The 25498-nt window shown below is 51.9% G+C and overlaps 11 protein-coding genes across 11 annotated transcripts; 4 read left to right on the top strand and 7 right to left on the bottom strand.

Moving 5' to 3' along the window:
- Positions 1-196: 196 nt before the first annotated feature.
- On the bottom strand, positions 197-863 carry RPO26 (subunit common to RNA polymerases I, II, and III; the record flags this gene model as incomplete). Its single annotated transcript, XM_056211850.1, has 4 exons — positions 197-233; positions 281-400; positions 452-733; positions 814-863. 4 exons carry the CDS (start codon positions 861-863, stop codon positions 197-199), a joined length of 489 nt encoding a protein of 162 aa, XP_056075323.1.
- A 281-nt stretch (positions 864-1144) lies between these two features.
- On the top strand, positions 1145-2901 carry N0V89_003046 (uncharacterized protein; the record flags this gene model as incomplete). The annotated part of the gene is made up of 2 exons (XM_056211849.1): positions 1145-1208; positions 1259-2901. The coding sequence occupies 2 exons, from the start codon at positions 1145-1147 to the stop codon at positions 2899-2901; spliced, it is 1707 nt and encodes a 568-aa protein (XP_056075322.1).
- A 315-nt stretch (positions 2902-3216) lies between these two features.
- N0V89_003045 (uncharacterized protein) lies at positions 3217-5874 on the bottom strand (the record flags this gene model as incomplete). Its single annotated transcript, XM_056211848.1, has 1 exon — positions 3217-5874. One exon carries the CDS (start codon positions 5872-5874, stop codon positions 3217-3219), a length of 2658 nt encoding a protein of 885 aa, XP_056075321.1.
- A 258-nt stretch (positions 5875-6132) lies between these two features.
- On the top strand, positions 6133-7603 carry QRI7 (Mitochondrial tRNAs modification protein; the record flags this gene model as incomplete). The annotated part of the gene is made up of 2 exons (XM_056211847.1): positions 6133-6546; positions 6590-7603. 2 exons carry the CDS (start codon positions 6133-6135, stop codon positions 7601-7603), a joined length of 1428 nt encoding a protein of 475 aa, XP_056075320.1.
- A 1146-nt stretch (positions 7604-8749) lies between these two features.
- Positions 8750-10353, top strand: N0V89_003043 (uncharacterized protein; the record flags this gene model as incomplete). Its single annotated transcript, XM_056211846.1, has 2 exons — positions 8750-10090; positions 10324-10353. The coding sequence occupies 2 exons, from the start codon at positions 8750-8752 to the stop codon at positions 10351-10353; spliced, it is 1371 nt and encodes a 456-aa protein (XP_056075319.1).
- A 232-nt stretch (positions 10354-10585) lies between these two features.
- On the bottom strand, positions 10586-13265 carry N0V89_003042 (uncharacterized protein; the record flags this gene model as incomplete). The annotated part of the gene is made up of 3 exons (XM_056211845.1): positions 10586-11649; positions 11715-12599; positions 13034-13265. 3 exons carry the CDS (start codon positions 13263-13265, stop codon positions 10586-10588), a joined length of 2181 nt encoding a protein of 726 aa, XP_056075318.1.
- A 93-nt stretch (positions 13266-13358) lies between these two features.
- N0V89_003041 (uncharacterized protein) lies at positions 13359-13841 on the bottom strand (the record flags this gene model as incomplete). The annotated part of the gene is made up of 1 exon (XM_056211844.1): positions 13359-13841. The coding sequence occupies one exon, from the start codon at positions 13839-13841 to the stop codon at positions 13359-13361; it is 483 nt and encodes a 160-aa protein (XP_056075317.1).
- A 2763-nt stretch (positions 13842-16604) lies between these two features.
- N0V89_003040 (uncharacterized protein) lies at positions 16605-17390 on the bottom strand (the record flags this gene model as incomplete). The annotated part of the gene is made up of 1 exon (XM_056211843.1): positions 16605-17390. One exon carries the CDS (start codon positions 17388-17390, stop codon positions 16605-16607), a length of 786 nt encoding a protein of 261 aa, XP_056075316.1.
- A 266-nt stretch (positions 17391-17656) lies between these two features.
- N0V89_003039 (uncharacterized protein) lies at positions 17657-18348 on the bottom strand (the record flags this gene model as incomplete). The annotated part of the gene is made up of 3 exons (XM_056211842.1): positions 17657-17869; positions 17923-18046; positions 18095-18348. The coding sequence occupies 3 exons, from the start codon at positions 18346-18348 to the stop codon at positions 17657-17659; spliced, it is 591 nt and encodes a 196-aa protein (XP_056075315.1).
- Positions 18349-18388: 40 nt separating this feature from the next.
- On the bottom strand, positions 18389-19585 carry N0V89_003038 (uncharacterized protein; the record flags this gene model as incomplete). Its single annotated transcript, XM_056211841.1, has 1 exon — positions 18389-19585. The coding sequence occupies one exon, from the start codon at positions 19583-19585 to the stop codon at positions 18389-18391; it is 1197 nt and encodes a 398-aa protein (XP_056075314.1).
- A 2562-nt stretch (positions 19586-22147) lies between these two features.
- Positions 22148-24901, top strand: N0V89_003037 (uncharacterized protein; the record flags this gene model as incomplete). The annotated part of the gene is made up of 6 exons (XM_056211840.1): positions 22148-22257; positions 22305-22351; positions 22405-22878; positions 23007-23372; positions 23427-24409; positions 24587-24901. The coding sequence occupies 6 exons, from the start codon at positions 22148-22150 to the stop codon at positions 24899-24901; spliced, it is 2295 nt and encodes a 764-aa protein (XP_056075313.1).
- Positions 24902-25498: the final 597 nt, after the last annotated feature.

Raw genomic sequence — 25498 nt, 5'->3', positions numbered from 1 at the left:
TTACGCCGATTCGCCGAGCATGCTCCGTTTTACCTCCCCCGAAACTCCGTGCAAAATGCAATCCTCACACCTACAATTCCCCCACAACAGAAGCGTGTGTACATGAATAACGTGTGGTGCAACAACATGCGCATTTCAGAGTCCGACATAACTCGAGACTTTGAGTTGGCACTGCGTACAACCATCCATGCTTCCACTACGTCAGGAGTTCCTCACATGTCCAGTCCTCGTAGCTATTACACATCAGTACAGTCCTCGCGCATTCAACGCAGTTGCTTACAATCCATCGGGAAGATACCGCCGTACGACCAAGGGAATCTTCTTCTCGCGCAACTCCTTTTGAGCAATCTCAAGAGGATCCGTCATGCCCTCTACATCGATGAGGACTGGCGCGTTGCCGCTTCATTGTATCAGTCCCATTCTGCTCTCCTTTTCTAAGCAGCCTACGTACCTGATCTGCAAAGCGCGTGTTCCCAATATACGCGCCTTCTCGTACTTGGTCATATATGGTGTCGTCGAGCGTTGGTCGTTGGGCACCTTCTTTGACTTCTCCGCGGCCACAGTATTCTTTTGTGAAGATTTGGCTGCCGCTGCCGCGCTGGGGTCTCCGCTTTCGACGATGTTGTCTTGGTCATGGACTGTCTCTGGGTCTTCCTGCTGGCCCTCGCCGTCCGCGCCGTCGTCGTCATAAACATCTGGCTCTGCCTCCTCGTCGTATACGTCGACTACATCACTAAAGAAGCAGAACAGTCAGTGCTGTTATTCCTTTTACGCATGCACGCAACGCTATGCTCAAGGTTGGGAGAACCGTACTCGTTGTAGCCTCCCGCATCGTAGCCGTCATCGCCTCCGTAGTCAGACATGGCCGTAAACGTATATGTGTATGCGCTCGAGCGAAGCTAGGGTTCACAACGGGTATGGAGGGTTGTCGGTCTGCGCGCGGAGGGACAAGTGTGAGTGCAGTGGGTTCTGAATGCCTCGAACAAAGATTCGCGGAGCACGGGCCTAAAATTCTAGGAAGCCGCGACCGAGCCGCGCTAGCAAGAAATGCCAAGATTTCGTCTCCACTGAATTTTGCAGCCGGCTTGACTTGTTCACTGTTCCCGATGGCTCCCACCACTTGACGATCGATCAGGCTTCAACCATGGCAGCCAAACGCAGAACTGCAGAGTCGAGGGATGCACCTTCGAGCAAGAAGACTCGCACTGGTATTTCCATCGCTCAACCCGTACATGTCGCCCTCTGACAAGCTGAACAGCAACCGGGAGCAACGACTCCAACGCTTCCGACACTGAAGCCGACCCTAGCGTGGAATTTGATGCTTCCACAGACCGAAAGGTTAACTTCACAGATAATGGCAAGAAGCGAGCGGACAGTGAGGCGAAGAGATCATGGAACTACGTCTGCGACTTCGAAGGCTGCGGCCAACGCTTCAACCGGCCTTGCCGTCTCGAATCCCACATGCGCACCCACACCAAGGAACGCCCGTTCGCCTGCCCATACGAAGATTGCGACCGAGACTTCCCTCGTAAGGACCATCTACAGAGACACTTGACGCACTTCCACGCCGTGCCCGTACGAAACCATGTATGTCATTGGGAAGGTTGCGGCAAGACTTTCACTTCGAACGGTCGGCTGCAGCGACATAAGGAGGTGCACGACTCCAAATTCTATTGTACAGGCTATCCGCCCTGCAAGGAAGCTTTCCGGAAGCAGAAGACCCTTGACGCCCATGTCAAGACAGTACATCTAGAGACGAAGGCATACCCGTGCACCTTCGTTGACCCCTCGGGGACTCTTTGCACGCATGGATACCAGACCGAGAACGGGCTACGGCGGCACATAACTAGCGCTCACAGCGAAAAGGAGGAGCCTCGCCACTTCTGCATGGTCTGCCCTGCGCCTGGCACTGATTGTGATATGATTGAGTCCGCTAACGGTGAGACGGTACCTATACCAAAGGAGCCGTTGTCCTTCTCTACTGCCGCTGAATTGCAAGCACACGATGCAAAAGTTCATCCACCTACCTGCTCTATCTGTGGTCAGGTATTCAAGAACCAGTCAACCCTGAACAGTCACTTCAGAGCAGTGCACACAAGCTTAGAAGACCAAGAGCTATTCCAGTGCCCACACCAGGATTGCGGCAAAATGTTTAACAGGAGAGGCAATTTGAACGCCCATGTCTCGCAGGTCCACGAGATGCAATATCGCTTCTCGTGCACTGCAGAGGCTATGCAGCAGTCGAAGCATCCTGATCTGAGTGGCTGGAGTGGACAGAATGCATGCGGCAAGTTCGTTAAGACGAAGGCGGCCTTAGAGCAGCATATCCGGACGCATCATCTCGGCCTTCCCAATCGTAAAGCTACTCGAAAGGCTGCGAAGGCTCGTAAACGATTCATCCCAGAACCCTCTGCGCTTGCTCTGCTCACCGGTGTTGGTTACGATGACGGCCGGCCCATTGCCTGCTTGGTCGATGGTTGCCTTAGTCGGTTCGCAAGGGACCGCGACCTGAAGCGACATGTGATGGCTGAGCACAACTACACCGATGATGACTGTGATGCTGCCATTCTGGAACGTGGAGCCGCGCGTGGCGAGCAGTTCTGGATTGGTGGTCTCGACGACTTCGACCCCATGTCCATGAGCGGCTCTACAGAGCCTAGTCTACCGCAGACGCCGATGCCATACTTTGGCGACCATCAGGCTATGGAGATGGACGTGCAAGGTGCCTTTGGCAATCTGAATGAGGCGCCATTGGACCCGATGCTTATGGACGCAAATATGGACGACTTCGGAAATTTAGATGTGGATGTGACTGCCCTCGCAAATGAGGGTGATTCTCATAAGGGTTTCCAATATTTCTTGGATTCGGTCCAGCAATTCAACGATCAAATGCAGGGCTGATTGAAGACATGGAAGCTAGGACGAGCGTTATCTACTGGAGGTTAACACAGCGCGGCTGAGATGTTGGCACCTCGCTGTTTATACGTTTATGATTTGACAGAGCATCGATTTGAGCGGAAATACCGGAATGAACGGCGCATCGGCGTATCTGATAGCTCTTTTCAGCACTTTTCAGCACTTTAGATACCCCACGTAGCGAATCTGGCAAGACCTTCTCGATCTTGATATGCTCCCATGAAATGCACCCCAATTTCATGCTTAACCCGCTAAAGAAATAATAAGTATACATGCATTGATCAAGAATTCTATAACCTACTAGCCCACGGCCCTTCCCTCAAGCCCAAGCCCCACTCCAAGTGACTGAACTTCACGCCCATGCTCGCCTTCATCTTCGTCGTCCCCCACATAATCTTCCAGCCCTGCTTCGTCACCTGCCTCGTCATCGGCACCATCATACCTCTTCCCTGCATCACCAAAGTCAGCCAGAGCCTCGCCATCATCAGAGTGATCATCTACGAAGACCCGGCTCTGTCTCCTTAGCTCTTTGAACAGATTACCGCTCCGATTCGGCGATGCGGACCCTGAAGGCTGCAGTACGTGCTGTGATGGGCGGAGCTCGATCATCGAGTTTGGACGGAAATTCGCGTGAGGCGAGGCGGCGGGTGGGGAGACAGATCGTTTGTTGCGAGATCGGGCGCGTAGTTTAGACGAAGACGAAGCAACTGGTGTGTTTGCGTCTCGAGGTGAGAGCGAAGACCACCAGCCGGTAAGGCGCTTACCGAGGGAGGGGCTTCCGGGCATTGTTGGTTTACTTGGACCCTGGTCTGTACCTGTAGTCAGATGTGGTGGCACCTTCTTGTGCTTCGTCGAGAAGGAGAATCCCAGTGGGAGGTCGACGGGCGACCCAGGTCGCGAAAGTCCGGCGCTGGAAGATGATTCTGAGCCGGAGAGGGGATATGGAGCAGCGTTTTCGGACGGGTCATTCTTCGAGCGTTTGAGGAGGCTTTGGAGGTCATCTTCTGAGAGAACAGATACGAAGCCACCGTCATGGCCGCTCCTGGGACGGAACTGTCGCCGACCTTGTTGTATGACATGCTCCAATTTTGCGCGATTAGCGACGAATTTGAGCTTTGGGAATGTGCACTGTTGACCGACATGTATCATGCGCGCCAGACGTTCGGGCGTAGGGTCTGTCAATATGTACATGAAGTCTGAAGGAATGGTCTTTGGCCAGATGGTGATGGTGCCACTGAAGCGCTGCAGCCAGATCTCGCTCCAGTCTTGCCCAAGTGGCCGGGGGAGCAGTTCTAGATGACGCAGTACTTTTAGCCATTTTTGGAGGTCAAGCTTGATGTACTGCTCGAGAGCGGATCCGATGAAGCCGCCTCGCCACCCGCGTCCTCGTCGATGAGTGACTGGACGGCCAACGGTCCCGCGAGAAGAGAAAAAGAATATGTTGATGTGTGGGTTCACTTGACTGACGATGGAGAAGCGGACGTTGAAGTGCAGATTGAGCGCCTTGAGAGGTATATCAGTCCGCAAGCTGCCATCTTTCCATTTGTGGCCAAAGGAGTAAGGTGATAAAGTGCCGTCATTGTTCTTCTTCATTAGTACGACAGGATTAAGGATACCGGGTACTGCCGCACTGGCAAGCACTGCTGACCATATCACGCAGTCGGGTGCCGTTAGGTAGTTAGCGAGAATGGTGGGAGAATGAGGGTCGCTCGGGACGCAAGAAACGTTGAGTATGCGACCAGTCCTCTGATATGCTTCCTTAAAGGTCATGCTTCCTCTAGTGAACCACGCACAACGCTTGGCCCAGTCGACGCTGTCGAACCGGGCCCCGGTCTGGCGCCATCTCTTGAACCAGACCCAAAAGGTATCGTGGCATGCGGTGATACGGTTTGCCAAGGCAGGGACAAGCAGCTTCTTCAGCTCGTCATCAGTCCTAGTACCTAGCAAACCCGCGACAAGCGCTCCTCCTGAAGTTCCCGTAATGACCTCCGGCATGAGTCCTGCATCTAGGAGAGCTTTTGCTACACCAAAGTGGTAGTAAGCGAAAGTCGCACCGCCTGAAAGACACAGGGCGGTGCGTCCGAAGTTGGTGCTCAAATGCTTGAACATGGCCCTCTTATTCTCCTGACTGAGCTGGGACGTTTTCAGAAGGAAAGACAGTGACTTTTCTGACTCATCGGTGAAATCTTGAAGAAGGTTCTTGGTGCCATAGTACGTCTCCGACCATAAACGAGGATTCTCCATTCCGGCGAAGTTGTTCTTGATGCAGGCCTCGAGCAGACTTCGTAGCTCATCTGCCGCTTTTTGCTGACTCGTGCTCCCTCCCTGCTCCTCCACTTCGGCTTTCTGCCTCAGCCTTGCCATCTGCTGATGCACCCTGTGTATCGTCTTGCTGTCATAATATGCATAATCTGGCCTTTCCTTCCAAGCATCGTTGCCCAAATATGCATCCAGCTCCTTAGCCCCCTTTATCCAATCTTCATAAGTTTTCGCATCCTGCAGTTGACGCCGCAGCCGTTGGCGACGCCCGCGCCATGTCACCGAATGTTCGTACGCATAGATGTAGAAACGGGTAAGAACGTAGGCAATACTTAAGAAGGCTAGCCACCCAAAGACAAGAATGAGCAGCGGGTATTTGAGCACCTCGTAGAAGATGCCCTCGCGGGACTCGTCCTTGCCCCGACGCGGTGCCTTCTTGGACTTTCCTCGCCGCTTCTTCACCCTTTGATGTACAGGTCTCCAATCGTTGAGTGCTGTAATGAACTTTTGCTGTTCGGGTTGTGGTACTGTAAGGTCTTCGGTCGACGGCGAGGTCTCTGGAGCTTGCAACGCTTTCGTAAATTCGGCGAAGTCTTCGTCCGTTACGAAATCGTTGTCGAAGTCGGGAAGCAGAGCGGTATTAAATCCGTCGACGGAGTCGGGCTGCGGCCCGTCGGTCTCTTTCTTGACGTCAGCCATAGGGGTTTCTGTGTGGCGTAGACTGCATTGTAGTTGTAGGCCCTTTTTGCAGTGTTGTGAGTGTTGGGTGTTCGTCCCACACGCGGTTGTTGAGGTACGTCACTGGTGGTAGAGTGGCTCGTGCTTTCAGGGTCCACCGCTTTTTACGCGTCAGTCTTCTCCTGCGTGTGACTGATTCACCTCCTGCGAGATGTGATAGTAAGGCCAGTCATAACTCGGCGCCTTTCTTACTGACCGATCATCTGCACAGGTGAGCCGATGCGCGTGCCCCTGTTTGCCAATTATGGCGTCTTCCGCCCAACCCTCGCTCGTCCACCATCGCGCGCACGACGTTTCGTGACTCTAGCTATCGAGACGTCTTGCGACGACACCTCTGTAGCGGTCCTCGAAACAAAGACGTTGGAAGATCCTGCCACGACCCTAGCTCAGCTGCACTTCCACGAGAAGGTCACTTCCAACAATGCAGCCTTTAACGGCGTCCATCCGCTCGCCGCACTCGAGTCACATCAGGAGAATCTCGCCAACCTAGTGACCGAAGCAATCAAGAGGCTTCCCGGAAAGAAGAGGAAACCGGACTTTGTGTCAGTCACTCGGGGACCTGGCATGCGCTCAAACTTGTTCACTGGACTCGACACAGCAAAGGGCCTCGCTGCAGCTTGGAAGGCGAGTAGAGTTGCTTGAGATACGCCGACGCACTGACACTCATGCCTTTTAGATACCGCTTGTCGGCGTTCATCACATGCAAGCTCATGCATTGACACCGCGCTTGGTGGCGGCCCTCGATGCAGCAGAAAACCTCTCGTCCGCATGGGAAGTTACACCCCACAGAACCGAAGAAGAAATTGCTGCCACGCCGAACTTTCCATTCCTATCCATTCTCGCCTCGGGCGGCCATACACTCCTCATACATTCGGCTACGCTTATTAAGCACGACATATTGGCAAGCACGAGTGACGTTGCGGTTGGGGAGTGTTTGGACAAGATAGCACGCATCGTGCTTCCGCGTGAGATATTGCAAAAAGCCGGCGGTACCATGTACGGTGCGCTTCTGGAGCAATTTGCTTTCCCGCAAGACTGTGTTGCTCATCGCCATGAATCATCGTTCACCGCCAGTGAATTCTGTCGGCGGTTCGAGTCGCAATATGAGTATCGGGTTCCGAAAAATCACGAGGAAGAAATGCAGCGGAACGTGACTAAGTGGGGATGGGCCTTCAACCAACCACTTGCCAGAGCAGGAGGCGGGTCGAAGAACAAAAACTTGGAAATGAGCTTTTCGGGCCTGATGACCGCTGTGGAACGCGCTGTGCGTTATCAACACGTTCAGTCGACCGGCAAACTCACCAATATAGAACGTTCAGCTGACGACATTAGCCTGGAGGAACGACGAGACATGGCCGAATTCTCCATGCGCGCAGCATTCGAACACATTGCTGCACGCTTGGTACTTGCGCTACAGTCCACTCCCGCGACAACCGTTGTTGTGGCTGGTGGCGTGGGCGCCAATTACTACCTTCGCTATGTGCTCGCCAGTAAACTCACTGCCCACGGGTATGGCGACGTAATAGTTGTCTTTCCTCCGCCAAACCTCTGCTCGGACAACGCAGCGATGATCGCTTGGACTGGGACAGAGATGTATCGCGCTGGACATCGGGATAAGCTTAGCATTCGCGCGATACGCAGGTGGCCGCTCGATATGCTGCTCTCCCCACCTGTTGAAAAAACAACTTGACCTATGTTGTGAACGGTATCTCTTCCATCTAAGAGCATACCTGCACTGCCTGTGGCATAAATTTTGCTGACAGGTAAGCAATTTTGAGCGACTGGCTTTGAGGACAAGCTACTACTCTTCACTCGTCCCGTGTAGCACGCATCTATAACCTCTAGCTACCTACTCGCAAAGTCGATCCAGTCAGGCGCGGCCGGACTACACAACGATCAACTCGATGATTGACAATTGCGTTGGTCAAGTTGAGCGTGCCATACATGGAGGAACCGATTGCAGTCGCAGTTAGCAGTCGTCTCATCAGGCCCCAGCTTTATCCATGCAGGAGCTTCAGAAAAAACTACTAGAGCGAATCTGTCGTTGGCAGATGTCTATTGCGGGGATTCGTAAGTAACTATACGAACGCGTTGCCGAATAGGGCATCTTCATTCCGTTAGGAAACCTTCTGCGACTATAGGACGGCTGAAAATGAGCCTTCAGAGGTTCTAGATCGTTCTCCGACAGATACAGGAAGTTGTGGACGCTCATGAAGCAGCGTGGGCTTCGATCTTGCCCTACAGCTCGCCAACGCTCAACCCCAGTCACGACATTGCTTGGCTGCAGCCGCGTCGCTCGCGCAGTCTCGTAAAATATACAGCAATATACGTATACAACCCACACTCTATTTTTCCAGTCTTCGTGTCCATTTTGTCGAATCACTTTCTCGTTTAGTTTCTGTCATCGGAACTACAACTAAATATAGGTCTTCCAATCAAGCCACGACCAAGCATCATCGCGGTTCTCACGTAGCAAGCTTCCCTGAGCTGCGGCTCGAGATGCACCGCTGGACCTAGAACCAGGAACAGAAGCCGCTTGCCTCTCCACGGACCGTAATGCAAATTTTCCATCTGTGACATGTGAAGGAAAGCTCAGAAACACGACAATTGAGTTGGGCATTTCGTATCTTTCATTTGTTGTATAGTACTTGGGTTGTGTGACCTACGGATGGCGGCAGTCGAACGTCATATAACATCAACAGGTCTCGCTGGCCTGAGGGTATGTAGATCAGCGCCTGCTTTCGATCTAAAAAGCTAAGCGGTTCATCATGGCGCCTGCACGGAATGTCGTGCTTGCTTTACTAGGTCTTGTTACAAGGTCAGCAAGCCACTCGGGATGTTGGGAATCGTCACTGACCTCGAAAGCATACGCGCGATTCCTGCTGCCGTGCCTGAGGCTCAATTTGGTATTGGCCCACCACATTATTCGATTAGCTGGGATGCTCCACTGCCTGTGACGACCGATGACCCAGAAGACCCAGAAGACCCAGAAGAGCCCGAGTACCCTGCGCCGACACCCAGCGACGAAATCTCTTTGGGTCAGCCATCAGCTACCGTTAGCTGGGACGGCCCTTCCGTACCTACAGAAGCGCCAGAGCCTGAAGATCCGGAGGATCCAGAGGACCCTCAGCCGTCTCCAACCAACATCATTAGTCTCCACCCACCGAGCTACTCGATTTCATGGGATGGACCGAAGCCGCCAAAAACTACGAAGAAGCCATGGCCTCCAAGGCCGACAGCTAAAACGTCGACTAAGGGTTTCGTAAGTGCCTCTGTAAGCTGGAATAAAAGGCAGGATTCTCCATCTTACTCAATCACCTGGGATCTTCGGCCCCCGAAGACGACCAGTACGCCGTCGTGGTGGCCATGGTGGCCGCCAGCTTACACATCCACACACGGTTATGTGAGCGCTTCCGTTAGCTGGGGCAAGCGACAGGAAGACGAAGACCCAGAGCCCACCGATTTCCCTGATTTCCCAGAAGATCCAGAAGAAACGGAAAACCCTATTAGTTTTCCAGCTCCCCCCGTATTCACCCCACCCAACTCAATCGGCATTCAGCCTCCGCAGGTTTCCTTCAGCTGGGGCAAGCGCGAGGAAGCTGCCACTGCACCGTCGTATGGTCTAGGCAAGCCAACCGCATCTGTCCGGGTACCGAAGCCACCAAAGACCACCACTAAAGCATGGATCTCATGGGGCAAGCGACAAGAAGGCGATGATCCCACAGAGGTTTTCCCCCCTGCTCCGACTCCCAGCGACCAGATCACCCTTGTCAAGCCCACTCCGTCTATCTCATGGGGCAAGCGCGGTGCCGAAGCGCAGCTGCCTACATACGGCCTCGGCTTCCCGACCTTCTCCTTCGGCCTTCCACCAGTAGCGCCTTCTTCTGCGTACATCAGCTGGGGCAAGCGCGACGATGACAAGCACCACACAACCTTTGTAACACAGACTCCCCCAACTCTCACCAGCACGGAGTACATCCCGTCATCTGTGCCCAGCGCCTGTCCCACAGTCACGAAAACCATCGTCCCGCCGTGCGTCCCGCCCACATGCCCGGACAACCTCGTCAGCTGCAAGGTGGGTGCAGCACAGGCGGTAGAGGCCAGGGAGATCGAGAAGACGATTGTGACGCTCACGACAGTTGCGAAGCCGAGCTGGAAGCACACGGCTACGGAGAGCGTATGCACAACGAGTACGGCGACTATAATTGTCGGGTGTCCGACGTATACTTGTGTGCCGTGTGGAGATTGCGCATAGGTGAGATGATACCAGTGGGAGGGTGCGGGAAGGTTTCTTTCAATTGAGCTAGCTGTTTGTCACGCTCGCTAGAAGTAAATTTCATTATGTGGTTCCGAATTGCTGAAAAATGTACATTGCATGAACTCTCGCAACTCGAAAAACGTTAAAGCCAGGGTAACCCGTACGGAATGTCGTACGAGTAGAGAACTAATAATAGTACAGCATCGGATAACGCACTGCCAAACCCCTACATCTCCTAACAAAGATTACCCAGAACCGACGTCTGTACATTATGAAGACCGTTCCAGGGGACAGGGTATCACTTTAGCCTAGACGGCCGTGATCCGAGAACAAATAGAGACAACCATTCGTTTAATCAGCACCGGGATTGCGGCTTTCCTAGAAAGCAGAACAATAATGTCAAGCGAGTTTGGTTTACGACGCCTCGTTCTTGGGGGTGGCAGTGCGTCGTTCGAGCTTCTTGGGTTTCTTCTTCGCCTTAGGGGTCTCGTCTGGCTTCTCTTCATCTGCTTTGGAAGTTTCTTGCGATTTGGTCTCTTCTGTTTTTGAGGACGACGAAGCCTCTGGCTTTTTGTCTTGGTTGGGGACAGCTTTACGCTTTACCTCTTCCTTCTTCGGTTCCTCCTCAGGTAACGCCGACTCCGGCGGATCATCGTCGTCACTGATCTTCCTCTCTGCAGACTTCTTCACTGCAGCAGGCTTTTGGGGTCCGCCTCTTAGCTTGGACATGACCGTCGCCTTTTTCTCCCCTCCCTCTCCACTTCTCTTCTTCGTCGCGTCCAGCTTCTTTGGCACACCCTTTCTATTCTTGACTGAAGACGACGAAGCAGAAGGTTCCTCCTCAGGTTCCTCAACCATGAAGTTAGCCGCCATGCACTTCCCGCCGTTTTGATGCCCAACTTCGTTGGGACAAGCGCTCAGCACAACGACGATGTCCCGCTCAGCGCGGAAACGGACGTAGCTCCGTTTCTTGCACTTCGGTTCCTCAACTTGAAGCTTTGCGCCTTTGGCGCCTGAGCCTTCGGCTTGCGCGCTCGAATCGAGCTGTAAAGGAGCGTTCATGAAGAGATGCAATGGTGTGGGCGCGATATTGACCGTGATGTCTGCGCCAATGGCTTTCGTGCCTTTCAGGCCGGCCTTTTCGTTGACCTCACGGAGTGCGAGCACGAGATTCTCGGCGCAGCTGCCGTGCTCTTCGGGCTTATCAACACCAAGCGCAGCGTACATATTTGCGTCGCAGGCAGCGGTCAGGGTGTCGTGTGCGCCTGGTGAAGTATCTTCTACGAGAGTCATGAGGGGATTACGGAGATTGGTTAGGAGAGTATCATTGAGCTCAGGAACGAGGCGATGTGTTGCGGCGCGGGTGTGAGGGAGGGACAGGTATTCCATAGGAGGCTGATTGTTCTTTGAGGGATTCATCTGGGCGTAGGCATTGTACGCAGCGTAAAGCGACGACGCTGTGCCGGAACCGCTGGCGGCTAGATTATGTCAAGTTAGTCACGTAGCTCGAACGGTGATGATAGGAAAACATGCGTGGACATACCAGCTAGTGTACCTGCACCCACGGGTGTCTTTGAAAAGTCGTACAGTTGCTCAGCGTAGCTCTTGTTCGGGTCCCAGCTATTGCTCGACTTGAACGCGCTGACTACACCTTGGGTATCTGGCATCTGAAGATTGGGCACATAGCTTGAGAAGCCCTTTCCGGTAGGTAGGTATGACGACCATTTCTTCGAAGTCGCCTCATTCTGTGCTTTCTCGACCCTTTCGTTTTGTTTCGCTTGGGCGTCAGTCTTATTCTGGTTTTGGTTTTTATTGCGATAAGGAATGGAAGGGAGGTATGAGGACCACGTTCGCTTCTCAGGCTTCTTTCCGGCGGACTTAGCGGTCTCAGCTTCATCGGGCGCTTGCTCGGGAGGATCATCTGCACCTTCGCTGTCCTTCTTCTCAGAATTGTCGGCCTTCTCCTCCTGTGACGCGTCTTCTTTCTTGCTAGAGTCGGAACCTTCGTCGCTGACCTTCTTAGCCTCTCCATCCATCACATCGTCTTCAGCATCCTTTCCCTGCTCTTCTCCTTTACTCAACTCCTCCTTCAACTCGTCCACCTGGCCCTCAAGCTCCTGCTCGTCTTCCTCCTCTTCGCCCTCCTCAGGTGGTGCAGCCAGCCCAAACGCCCATGTACTAACCACCTGCTTCCCATAGGTGTTGATGATCTTAATCGTCCTGCCCCTCGGTACGAAAGTAGCCACGCCATGTCGCGCAGGTATCGTTTGAAGTTCGCCGGACATATCTTGCGCCGCGAAGTCGCTCTCTTTGTCTCGATCTGCTTTCGCCTTGCGTTGCTTCTCTATAGCGGAGAGCACAGAGACGAGGGCGAGAGAAGCGACGGCGCGGCGGTTGGGCAGTGGGAAGCGTGAAGGCGCCGTTTTGACTATGGCAATAATAACGAATGGTTACGGTATGTGCAAACCAATCCACGAAGTGTTGCAAGTGGATCAGGTATGATTAGCGCAAGGATAAGGATGTGGTATGATAGTTGCAGCACTGAGTAATGGGAAGAGATGTGCAGAGAGCTTCTTTTCCAGGCTTCAATGGAGCATGACGTAGGAGCTGTCGCGGCACGGAGAACGTCCCGCAGCGGGAATGCATGGAAAGACGGCCTAGTACGAATGATCGTCATGTACTCCTTGTGGCGGGTGACGCCAGTGGTTCCAAGGTTAGCGTCATGGTGCACCGTCGCTTCCCGGTTTTGGAAGGGTCACGTGCCGGGATCCAAGCCTGGCGGACAACACTCAGTGGACAAGAAGCGATCATAAGTCGGATTTTGGTCTTACTGGATCTTCGAGAATTCTCGAAAGGGCGGACCTTTCACCTTATTTCTCGAATCGAAACGGACTCCCTCCTCCTCTAATAGCTCATGCTTTCGCGAAGCATACTTGCCTTGCTCGCCCCAATGTCCACCGAATCCACCAAGCGTACCATCTGCAGCCAAGATACGATGACAAGGCACTTCTGGGGCAAAAGGGTTGTTCCTCATTGCATTTCCAACTGCTCGTGCGCAGGTCTTGTGTGATGTCAGGGTGATATAATCGGACATCGCTTGATATGTGCTGTACCTCCCTCGAGGGATCTGGCAGAGCATGCCGAGTGTTTGCTTCCGAAATGGTGTGAGTTTTGAATTAGCAATCCTTCACAACTGTACGTCTATATCCAGATCACGGGATGTAGCGAGAGCCTCCTCAGGGGAGACGTCTTTCTTTGGCGACGCTGGTGATGGTAGGAAGTAGGTCGAGATGTTGCCACTTTCGCTTCGCTTGGTCTTCTTGCTCGTAGCATCATCTTGAGCTTCTGACTTGCGCTTTTTGCCGGGACCTTTCTTGCCGCGAAGCTCCAGACTTCGCTCATTGAGAGGATTAATGTCCTCACTCCCATCAGCAATCGCTTCGCCAAGTTTGATTGCATCCTTCAGCTGTTGCTCCGACATGTTCTTGATCGCCGGAGACTTGACGACTTCCGTCCATGGCTTGTCCCTTCCGACAGCATTATCCAGTATAATGCGCGCGAAGCAGTGATCGAGGTGGACTGGCCAGTTCTGCTTCTTATCTTTGGCTTTTGCCATGGCCGGTAGAATTTGCGCGTACAACTCCTTCCATTTTTGTTGCAGTCCTTCCATCTCAACACCTCGAGGATGCCGCTTTTTTCATCAGAACGACAATGATGACTTAGGTATCGTCAAGAATGCATATTCTGGTCGAGCGATGAGGGTGGTACATGTCCATTCACTGATGTCATACATTGAAGCTTGGACCACCGCTCATCAAACCCATAGCGTTTGTCATTGTCAGACGAAGCAACGAAACCGTATACGCAAGATAGGAAGTTTCATCCTTGAAATTTATCCTAGCCAAGGTGAATTCGATCTGTTTGCTTTGATTTGGAGCAATCTAAGAAACGCATAAGGAATAAACAAACTGGAAACTGAGCATCGCCATTGTCTCCCTTGGTACCGCACTCGACTTACCTACCAGATACAAAGGCATTTGGGCAGGCTGGTCGAGCTTTTAGGTTTCTGTATGAACCGGGGTGATTGTCTTCCAGCTTACCTAGGTACTCTGCAGCCGTTCATGGTACATGCAGTCCGACTCTCTGATGTCTTCATTCTTGGTAAGGTATCGTTCGAAGCATCGCTAAACTCCATAACATCCAGACCTTCATAATCCGATTGAACAGCGTAGGCATTGATTGTCTCAACGGTATTAAGGTAAGCCTAGGCGTCGTGTTAAAATTCGCTGATGTCCAAATCCAGAGGTTCGATGTTCAGGAACTGAGAACCGGTAATATCTTCCGAATGATAGACATGACGGATAACGTCTGATGCAATCTCTCGAGCACTTTGCGGGGCTACACCTTGTGACTCAAAGGATGTTTCAAGGGATTGGCGAATTCTGTCCCATGCTGGCCCTACGGTACAGTCAGCTTCAGTGTCTCCTCGTACAAATACCTGAAATGGGAAGGGTTTCTCACGGTGTAGAGGACTAGCAACATTGAACAACCTATTACAAAAGTCCCATAGGCCCAAGGCACATTTCAACTGAATCCCATTTGCTGCAAACTGTCGCTTCAGCACTGGAACCTTGCAAATATTTTTGTGAAGAAGATCGCATTTCTCCAATACGGTTTGGCTACATATCGGGAAGATAATGGCCAAGGTCCGGAGATGGTTCAATCGAGGACCTACGACCTGCAGAATGTTTTCAAGACGATCCGCTAATTTTTGAAACATAGGTCCTTCTTCATGCACAAGTGCGAGAGTGTGGAGACTCGGTGGAAGGAGATGCTCTAGCGATCCCGATGTAGTGGCATCGTCAAAGAGACGTCTCATGTAGAACTCAAGGTATTCTAGCCGGTGAAAGTGTTGGAGCGGAGGGAGTGAACCCTCTTCAGCTCGATCATCGGTCAGCTGCAGGATTCGAAGACTCGTTTGATGGTGTCGCAGCATAGGAGATAGTTGGAGGTGCGCTGCTTCTCGCGTCTTCCATAGATTACCTGGTAGTACGAGAGTCTCCAGTGATTTACACGAGAGAACAAATTGGGATATAGCGCTGGCGGAGATTGTACATGAGTATAATCGGAGACTGGATAGATTAGAGGTGCCTTCAGAAGCTTGCCATGTATTTTCGCCGAAGTCTCCGAAAGCGGCGTTGGGATCGATGGCCCAGACTTCTTCTAGTATGAGCTCTCTCAGAGAAGGGAGCAGTAATATGGAGGATATTATGGATGAATCCAATTGCAACTTATAATTGCGGTAATCCCGGGAACCGATCCTCAAAGTCCTCAGGCAAGAAAATCTATGCACTCGGCCAAATACTATATTCTCCGCCGCGCAAAGTATAGGCACTAGGGTGGCCACGCAATGCCCAACAACTCGAGAATCCAGTCTCAAGCCGAGCCAGCTATCCTCTTCTCTGCGTCTCCACCAAGGCTTGCGGATCGAAAGCTTCTTGAGATTGGGAGTCAGACACACCAGGAGTAGCATCTGCAGGTCCAGACAGATATTGGAACCGATGTCATGGATGTATAGACGATCGTGCAGATGTGACACTGCAAGGTCGTGAAGGGTACATTCAATATTTCTCATCATTTCGGAAGATCGTGAGAAGTCGTAGTTTGTCCATCCTCGATTGATGATTTTTGGCCATATTTCCGTGATCTCCTGAATGTGCGAAGCTACCTCGCAGCGTCGAGAAATGAAATCGACAAAATGGGCAGAAGCTTCGTTCCAGGCGTGAGTATGATGTTTGTAAAGCGCTTCGGCTACGATACGATTCAACTTCTTGCAACAAGACGAAATAGCTAGGTAGGCTGCCTTCGCATCGGGCTGGCTTCTATGGTATGGTATGGCTCGTATGATACTCAGAATCAACTCTTCTGGGAGCTTGGTCAGATGGTCCTGAGTTGTCATAGCAATAGGATGTTTATCTCAACGGTACCGTCGATGCGGCAGGCGAAGTATACTAGGGAGCGCCTAAGTAGCGCTTGGATGAAGGCTTCGTCTGTCTCGGTAGGCTGCAGCTGAAGGATTTTAGTATTTTCAGCGCCAATCGAGACTTTCGAACTTACTGCGCTAACAGAAGTTTTGATTCCCAGTCTGTTAAGTGCTGTTAGGCAGATCTACGGTTGCTATATCCTTGGTGACGATGAGGAAACAGTAAAATTGTTTGATTGAGATGATGTACGAGTGATGGTTCGTAGAAGTGTCTTCTTGTGAATTAAATACATTGGTGTGCAAAAATCAATACCTAGAAGACCGCTGTCCAACGTTGTTGAATCCATTCCCAACCATGGTTCGTCTTAGGGCGTGCACCATTCGCCACATGATTTATGATAACGAACGACAAGAATTTCAGCTTCGATAGGACATATCGAAAGCGACCTGTTACACATTGATGCTGATACCAACTGGCTTCACGCTATCAGTCTTGTGCTCCGGATCGTCAGGCAGCTCCACGCCTGCCCACTTCCGCATCCGTTCCCTGAAAACTTCGTAATTTGCTCCCACCCTGAGCAGCCTCATGTTGTAGAAATCGTAATTAGATCCAGGTCTCCGATAAAGCTGCCATTTTTGCAAGCCATAGTCCACGATAAGATCAGCCGCCTCCAGAACTTCAGGCTCGATATCTTCAACGCGGTACTTCTGCCCTTGGCCTGTGAGATTCGCACTACTTCCGACCATTAACAAACCGTCTTCGTCGTTCAGTCTTCCAAGCTCGGTGAGGAATGGTCCCTCTGGCACGGCAATACCCACGCTTCCCTCTTTCGTGCAACGCTCCAGAGTCGCAGCGCTGAGTTGCTGCAGCCGTGGATGTTCTGCTCGTAGTTTTCCCACGATTCCCAGCGTCGCACCCATATCTCTCGTCAAGACATGTGTCAATTCCAACCTGCGTTGGTGCTCTTCTGCATCGTCTGAAAGCACGTGTAGCTGACTGTGCTGCAGATAGGTCCCTACGATACCGAGCGTATGTCCAGGTCTGCGTTGTTTGGCCGCGAAAGCGCGATCTATACCTTCTGCACTTGCAGATAGCAAACCGTAGCCTACGTCTGTGGGAACGATGACCACTCCGCCGGACTTGAGCATCCTATGAGCTTCCAGGGCATCGCGCTCCACATTTGGAAGATGGCCATCGGCTGGAATGATGCGAGCTTTGATGCGGGCGGGGTCCATTTTGCGACAAATGATGATTGTGATAGTTGGATATCTTCTTTTGAGGCTGTTGATGTTGTAAGTTTAGTGCTTATTTGCGGACCACATGATGCAGACGTTGCTTGTAGATCCCACGCGCTAGCCTTTCTGCTTGACCTTTCTGCTGAAAGAATTACGAATGTCGTTGTTATTGAATTAAAAAAATGGTTCACTGTTGGGATCAAAGCGTCTGAGCGTAGTGTCACACCCTGTCGTCGTTGCAGGACTGCACGGTAGGACTTAGACTCTTAATGTACCGTCTCGCCACTGACTTTGGTATTCAGCCCTCGCATACCGACTAGCGAAACAACAAGTCCTAGGATGCCCAAGCCGATACAGCAGAATAGACCTGTCTGGTATTGAGTGGCCAACGAATGTCCCTTCTTGATATCGACAGCATCTACGACTGCAGCCGCCAGAGCGAGACTGACGCCCGATCCAATCTGAAATGCGGTGTTGACCTGTTCGTCTAGTCAGTATGAAGCAACAGAGGCAGACTAATGAATACACTGACCAAGCCTCCGCAGAGAGATTTGACGTTCATTGGTACAGCACTAAGCATAATGTTCGTGATGCATATGTAGCAAATGGAGACTCCGACGACGACCATGACGGACGTTGGCATAACATATTTCCAACTAAATATTGTCAGCGTACATGTACTACGAAGCGTCTTTTCAACTTACAAATTTGGATCCTCAGCAGGCATGAGACTGGCTGGTACAGGGGAAGCAGCGGTCAATACCATGCCGAGCGTCATGAGGTACCGCACATTCATCTTCTTCATCCATTTGGCGAGAACCATATTGGTAGCAAACCCTGATGCGCCCATAGGGAGGAAGCGGATGGCGGTAGCACCGGGTGAGAGTTTCGAGATCTCTTGAGCTTGCAGCACGGCGTAGTAGATCACCGTTTGATAACTCCCATAAAGCACTGCCATTGTTAGCCATCCTCCTCCTAGGCCAATTCATGATATTGGTTTACTCACCAAAACCAGTAATCCAAAGCGGCGCGAAACTCTTAATCTTCCAGAGTGATAGCGGCATGATCGGGTTCTTCACCTTCTTCTCAATGTAGACGAAGACAGCAAGCATGGCAACCGAAATGATCAATATGGCGATGATGTAGCCCTTGTTCCAACCGTACTCGCCGCCGCTAGACAGAACAAACGAAAGCAGAATAAGCGCACTGGTCGATAGCGCAGCGCCGGGGATATCAAGACTCGGTTTTGAGCTGCCTTCCTTCCGATCCTTTGGCAGAATGAACCAGCCGGTAATAGCCAGCGGTGCTGTAACTGCAACAGCGATCCGGAAGATATACCGCCATCCCAGTGCCTCAGTGATGAAACCGCCGAAGAGAAGACCAGCGGAAAAGCCAACGGCACCAGATGCGCCGAACATAGTCAGGGCTACGACACGCTCGCTTGATACGAAATGCGAGGTGATGATACCGATAGACGAAGGCACGGTCATGGCTGCACCGATTCCTTGTAACGCACGGAAAATGGAGGTCTGGATGAATGACTGACTGAAGCCGTTGGCCAATGTCCAGATTGACAGCCATAGCATACCGATGACGAAGATGTTCCGTCTTCCATAACGGTCTGCTAATACACCCGAAAACAGCAGGAAGCCACCGAACGTAAGAGTATACGCAGACAATAGCCACTGCAGCTGTGCTGAAGGGACATCAAAATCCTTCTGAACCTTTGGTAGGGAGAGGTTGACTGCAGTCATGAAGATGTTGTCCATAAGCTGGGCGCCGCATGTAACAACGAGCACGAGAGTGCCCTTCCATGTCCGTATTGAACCGATATCCGGGTAGGCATCTTCTGAAAAGATAAGAGGTCGTGCTGAGGTTGAACGTGGCGTAGCCCAACCAGGCGTTGCAGTTCCAGTAGGACTCATCCATCCTCGTGGGGTTTCATTGCCTGGGGTCGAAGCTCCAGGTGTTTGTGCGCCGGCAGGAAAGAAGGACAAAGACTCCGACCTAGGAAGATTCGTCTGGAAATTGACTTGTTTCTTCTGAAAATCGGGAAAGTAGGAAGAGCGAGCGGCGATACTTGCCGGCGTTGGTGGTTGTACACCGGCATTTGGCTGTGAGTCCTCTGTTACTACAAAGGAGCGCCTTCGTTGTCCAGGCGCATAACCTAACTCGATAGTAGTCTGGGTAGACATGGCGGTAGTCTAACAGCGTCTCGTGTCACAACCAAGACCGACTAGAAGCTCGCCAGTCAACGAGGCGTACAGAGGTCAAATATAAGAACACGAAATTTTAGGGAAATTCGCTTTCTTATGCGCGTGCAAAATCGAAGTCAGACAACGGATAGCAACGTTCAGCTTTACACGGAAACCGGAGCTAGGTACAGTATACTACCACGTAGCGGCATACCGAATTAATCAGTGCGATGGCAATATCTGGCGAAAAGTTCCATCATCAGAAATTTTTGTGCAAGGAAGCGGGCTCAGAGTGGGCCCTCGTTGGGCCGTGATGTCAACGGCGGAACCCTCTTGTTGGACAGTTCGCCGAAGCTTAAGCCATGTGCTCTGCATCAGCGTATAAGTGCATTGCCACTGTACACTGATTTGACAATCACAGGAAAGTAAAGATAGGAGATGGTAGATATAGCAAGAAGAACGCCAGTGAAGATGGTGGGGTCGAATGATTGGGCGTGGCGTGACTCGTTAATCAGTGTCGCATTGCTGTAGCTGACTCGAGCGAACGAAGTATCCGTCGCTGCGCCGCAGATCCCGCCAAGTGGGCATGCTTCCGTCTGAGTGCAGCAGGAACTGTCAACGACTGAAAGGTCATGAGTCGAACTCGTACACATTCTGTATTCGCATCGCCTATCCGAGGGTGACACAAGGTGACGGAGCTTGATGGCTGAAGCTGTAGTCACCTCACACCGGCCAGTCCCGGATCTGCCTCGACAACACCATGCTGCTTGAGTACCTTGGTAGTCACGCCCCTACCATGATGCCCAGGTGGACCCGACTTCGTCTAAGCAACAGGGCGATCGCGCGCCCTGGATGACCCTCCTGATAACAGTCGTATACTATTCAACAAGTCTTTGCGCTCCGTTGCCATACTCACATGAGCAGTTACACCCGTCCTCGTGGCTACACTTCCAAGCTGCCTCGCAGTAGGCGCCTGCATTTTGGAGAGCCATGTTCGCGCATCCAGGTAGGCTCCATATTGTAATAGTATCGAGCCTGCTCCAAGAGGACCTTTCGCGAGAAGAGACGTTGATCGCCAATCGCGGTAGTGAATCGGGTACGTACCACTTTCGCAAGGCTAGAGTCGCCCTTTGGAGCAACAGAGCTTTAGCAGAAGAGAAAGATAGTGTTCACTGTGTGAGCAGGGTTCATTGTCTTCAAGGAGAGTCACGGAATGAACAACCCACGAAGACATCGGAAGCCTCCTCACCTGTGCCTATGGTGCGTAGAAGGCAGAGCCCAGGCAAGAGCCAATTCTTCTGAAGAAGCATGTCTGGAAGAGAAAAGCTTCAATGTTTGAGGCATGCGACACACCTCAGGGGTATAACTTCCGGCTTTGTGTTGACGTCCGTTGGAGGGGGGTCGGTCGCCGAATCACATGGCGCAGCATATTCACATGGGCCACCACCTGGACGATAAGTTTTGCATGGGGGACAACAGTACGTCGACGTCGACTGTGTACACCTGCTCTTCGCCTGCAGCGCTGCCTGCCTTTTGTGGTCCTCCGCCATCGGTCCCCAGGCGTGGCTTCCTGCACCTCGTGGCGAACGTCGCCATCTTATTGGCTCAACCACCACATCACTTTGCAGTGCAATATGCTATCACCCGCGCAAACGCAGAGACGCAACGCCTACGCTGTTCGTTCTCTGCAGTTTCTCTTGTTTTCATGCCTTCGTATTGATTCTATTCTTCTGATTACAGCCCTGGCGACTGCTTCTCCGTCGCACGTCTCCTACCTTGCGATGACCCACTGATCCCAGCCTACGCTATGGCTTGAGGCTTTTCTGGGCACAGTATCTTTTAATGGATCAATTCTGCAAGAGATAGCCTAGTGCCGACGTCGATCGTTATGTATCGTGCGCCACGGTAGTAAGACAGTCCCACGTGCCCCAGCGCTCACATACTTCCCCACACGACTTTGGCTCCTGTTGGTGGAGGTGCACGCAGGTATGTTCCTCCCGCTTGCTAGATGGTAGACTAAAGCCTGATTATCCTGGTATAGCGACTTCTTTGCTTCGGTGGGCGGGTCTACGGCACATCCATCAGGTCATCTCCTACGTTTCTAGACGTGTAGCACGTCAATCAGTCCAGCCGTATAACTGCAGCTCAATCCGTTCCATTGTTGCTTATTTCCGGACATCTGAACACTTCAAGCTCATACCGGCCGTCCATCCGTTCGTCACTTAGCTGTCGTACAGCGTCCACGCACCACGAAGCCACGAGACGAATAGCAACAGACGTTCAATACCGGCTGGCATGGACCATATGTCGAGACTGAAATAGCTCTTGATTGGTACTCACTATTATTTCATACGGCCGGTTCACAGACTTCCTGTAACTGGAGCAAAATCTCCTGGGACCAACTTCGCCGAACAGGGACATCGAACGACCATTCGAATTCTGCAGCAAGCGAAGCATCTGCAAACCTCAAGATTCCCATAATTTCGAGCTGCTCTGACAACCATACTTGAGGCCGTTATTGTGGGGCCAGTGCCAAGACAATTTAACCTTGTTCCTCGAATCATGTTTTCCCGCGCTTCTTCTACGTCGTTGCACCTTGTGTGTTTCACGACAACGATGCAGACCGTATTGGCGGCTGCTGAAGTTGACTTCACTCAATATGTTAATGTTTTGTATGTTTGATTCACTCTTCGTTGAAATGGGCGCTAACAGTTCGCAGTATGGGCTCCACTGGAGGAGGAAACCGGTTCCCTGGTGTCGCAGCTTGTGAGTATTACTATGCTGATTTTTTGTGGTCATTAACTAACATATCCGTATAGCGCCATTTGCGATGGCGAAGCTTGGGCCGGATGTTCAGTCGGGATCCACGGACGCCTACTCTGGCTATCTGGCCAGTGGCAACGTCTGGGGCTTCTCGATGACCCACGAGTCCGGGACAGGCGGTGCACCCAAGTACGGCGTCGTTTCGCAGATGCCAGTTGTTGGTAATGTATCGAATCCATTAGCGGACCTCTCGCAAAGTCGAGCGTCCGCCGATGAAGGACAGATTGGTTATTACAAGACTAGTTTGAACAACGGTGTTACAGTTGAGCTCTCGGCAACCGAACATGCTGGTTTGTATCAGTATACCTTTCCAAGTGGCAGCCCATCTACGATTGTCGTGGACGTGTCCCACGTGCTGCCAAGCTTCAGAGGTCTTGGATGGGAACAACATTATACAGGAGGAAATTTCAGCTCTTTCTCTGACGGCCATTATGAAGGTTCTGGTACTTACAACAATGGTTGGAACCTCTGTGAGTATTCCCGAGCGTGCTCGTGCCCGGTTATAATATCAGCTCTATATCCTAGATCGAGCTAGCCCTTGACCTGTGACCCACAGTCATCACTCACTACTCGTGAAATCGGAACTGACATATCATAGCCCCGGATTGGACTTTGTATTTTTGTGGCAAGTTCAGCCAGGAGCCGACAAGCTCCAAGACTTTCACAGGAACGGGCACTACATTGTCTTCATACGACAGTACGGCTATGGTCTCCGGCAGTGAACGGCTAGGCGGTATCTTCACGTTCGATGACGCCAACCTGGCTTCTAGGGTCGGAATATCCTTCATTTCTTCAGAGAAGGCATGTCAGAATCTTGACAGTGAGATCCAAGCGGATACCACGTTACAGTCTCTCGTCACGAAAGCAAAGAGTGCTTGGAACAGCCAGATTCTGTCGAAGATTGAGGTGGAAGGCGGCAGCGATGAAGACACGCAGCTTCTATATAGCTCATTGCTCGGCATGTGTAAGTGAACAAAGATGATTCAATTGGAGGTCTCCACTGACTGTTTGCCAACAGTCATGATACCTTCGAACAAGACGGGAGAGAACCCTGAGTGGACAAGCAGCGAGCCGTACTACGACGACATCTTTACACTATGGGATACCCATAGATGTCACACTGCATTATTCCAGATTCTGGAGCCTGTTGCCTACGAAGAGTTCATCCGCTCACTCATTGATATTTGGAGGCATGACGGCTTCATGCCTGATGCTCGCTCGTCCAACTATAACGGACGTGTTCAAGGAGGGTCTAATGCTGATAACGTCCTCGCGGATGCGTATGTTAAAGGTGTAAGAGGCGCAGTGAACTGGGACGATGGGTTTTCTGCCATGCAAACCGACGCAGAGAAGACACCACCAAACAACAACGATCCAAAGTCTCCCGAGTCGTCTACCAAGGAAGGTAGGGGCGCATTGCCTGACTGGTTGAGATATGGCTACATCACCCCGTCGTACAATAGAGCCGTCTCTCGCGCAGTTGAATATTCGACCAACGATTTTGGCCTTTATCAAGTAGCCAAAGGCTTGGGAAGAAATGAGGACGAAACGACATATCTCAACAGATCACGTAACTGGCGTAACCACTGGAACCCCGCCGCCTCCTCGACCAATCATTCCGGGTTCGTGGTGCCTCGCCGCGCTGATGGTACTTTTGTTACGCAAGATCCTCTGTCTTGTGGTGGTTGCTACTGGGGCGATGCATACTACGAAGACAATCCTTGGGTGTACAGTCTGAATGCCATCCACGACGTGTATACGATGAAGGAGTATATTGGTGGTGACGAAAAGTTCATTGACCGTATCGACAAGCTATGGGACTTGAATATCTTCAATGCAGGAAACGAGCCAAGCTTCACGTCCCCATATCTATACAACTTCGTCAAGGGCGCTCAATGGAGGACCGTAGAGAGAAGCCGTGGGATTGGGAAGCTCTACAACTCAGGTGCAACTGGCCTGCCCGGCAACTCAGATGCTGGCGCCATGGAGGCTAATCTTCTCGTAAGTCAGAACTCCGATCTCGGCGTAGTGTTTGTGTGCAGCAGCAGCAGCAGCAGCAGCAGCTTTGATCACCTATACCACCTGTATAGCGCGGCTGTCACCGCTAGAGTCCCATGGGGCACTATGCACGTTTTCAAACGAAAATGTGACCTTCGGATCTCGCTAAGAATCACACAGTGGCAGATGATCGGTCTCTATCCTATGACAGGTCAAACAACGTTCCTAGTCCTGTCCCCGTGGTTTCCAAAGCTCACGATTAACCTTGGCAACGGGAAATCGCTCAAAATCACAACGACGGGAGGAAACAAGGACACTGCGTTCTACGTGCAGAGCCTCAAAGTGAACGGAGAGTCATGGAACAAAGCGTGGGTAAGCTGGGAAGATGTGTTTGCAGACGGAGGTACGATGGATTTCGTGCTGGGGTCCAGCCCAGTAGACTGGGCGACTGGTGAACTGCCACCTAGTCCTGCATCAGCTGATAACGATGGGTAAGAAATGGTAGCCGCATGTCGTTGGAGCCAAGCACTGATGACGGTAAGGTATAACAAGGACAGGGAACGAGCGCGGATCTTTCTCATCTTGATGTTCTTGGGCGCTTGTTTAGTCCCGCCGAGCATCTTGCACGCACGCGCGTATATTCACGCAAGATCGAGGATTAGGTTGTTATGAAAATGACAGTATTATCGAATCCAGCGTGTGCCGTGATGCTTACCTTCTTGGTCTTCAACAGCCGCAGCATCTGCCACTTGTTTTGTGTAGATATCGGACTACAAACAGTAGGACTTTTGCATCCGGCGGTGTGCGGATAGGCAAACGGGCCGCCATGATGCCAACGATTGGTCAGTGCGCGTTTGACTGGTCTCGAGATGGGTCGCGGACGCTGGGCGCACTTGTGCCCACACAAAGCCAAGCAGCCGACAAAGAAGCATGCGTCCACGCCACAAGATGCGAGTGCATGAAAACGCGTCGCCCAGTGCGCCTAGTGGGGAAGCGTCAAGACTTTCCCAGCTTAACCATCGCACGAGGCCATCCGTCAGCGCCAACGCATGAAGGGTGCTCACAGCTACGCTGGTTCTTCCCGCTCGCCAA

This window comes from Didymosphaeria variabile, assembly GCF_027946475.1.
Source record: "Didymosphaeria variabile strain IMI 356815 chromosome Unknown scaffold_2, whole genome shotgun sequence".
NCBI classification, from domain to species: Eukaryota; Fungi; Ascomycota; class Dothideomycetes; order Pleosporales; family Didymosphaeriaceae; genus Didymosphaeria; species Didymosphaeria variabile.
The sequence above is the reverse complement of the archived record's forward strand: the minus strand, read 5'-3'. Positions and strand labels throughout refer to the sequence as shown.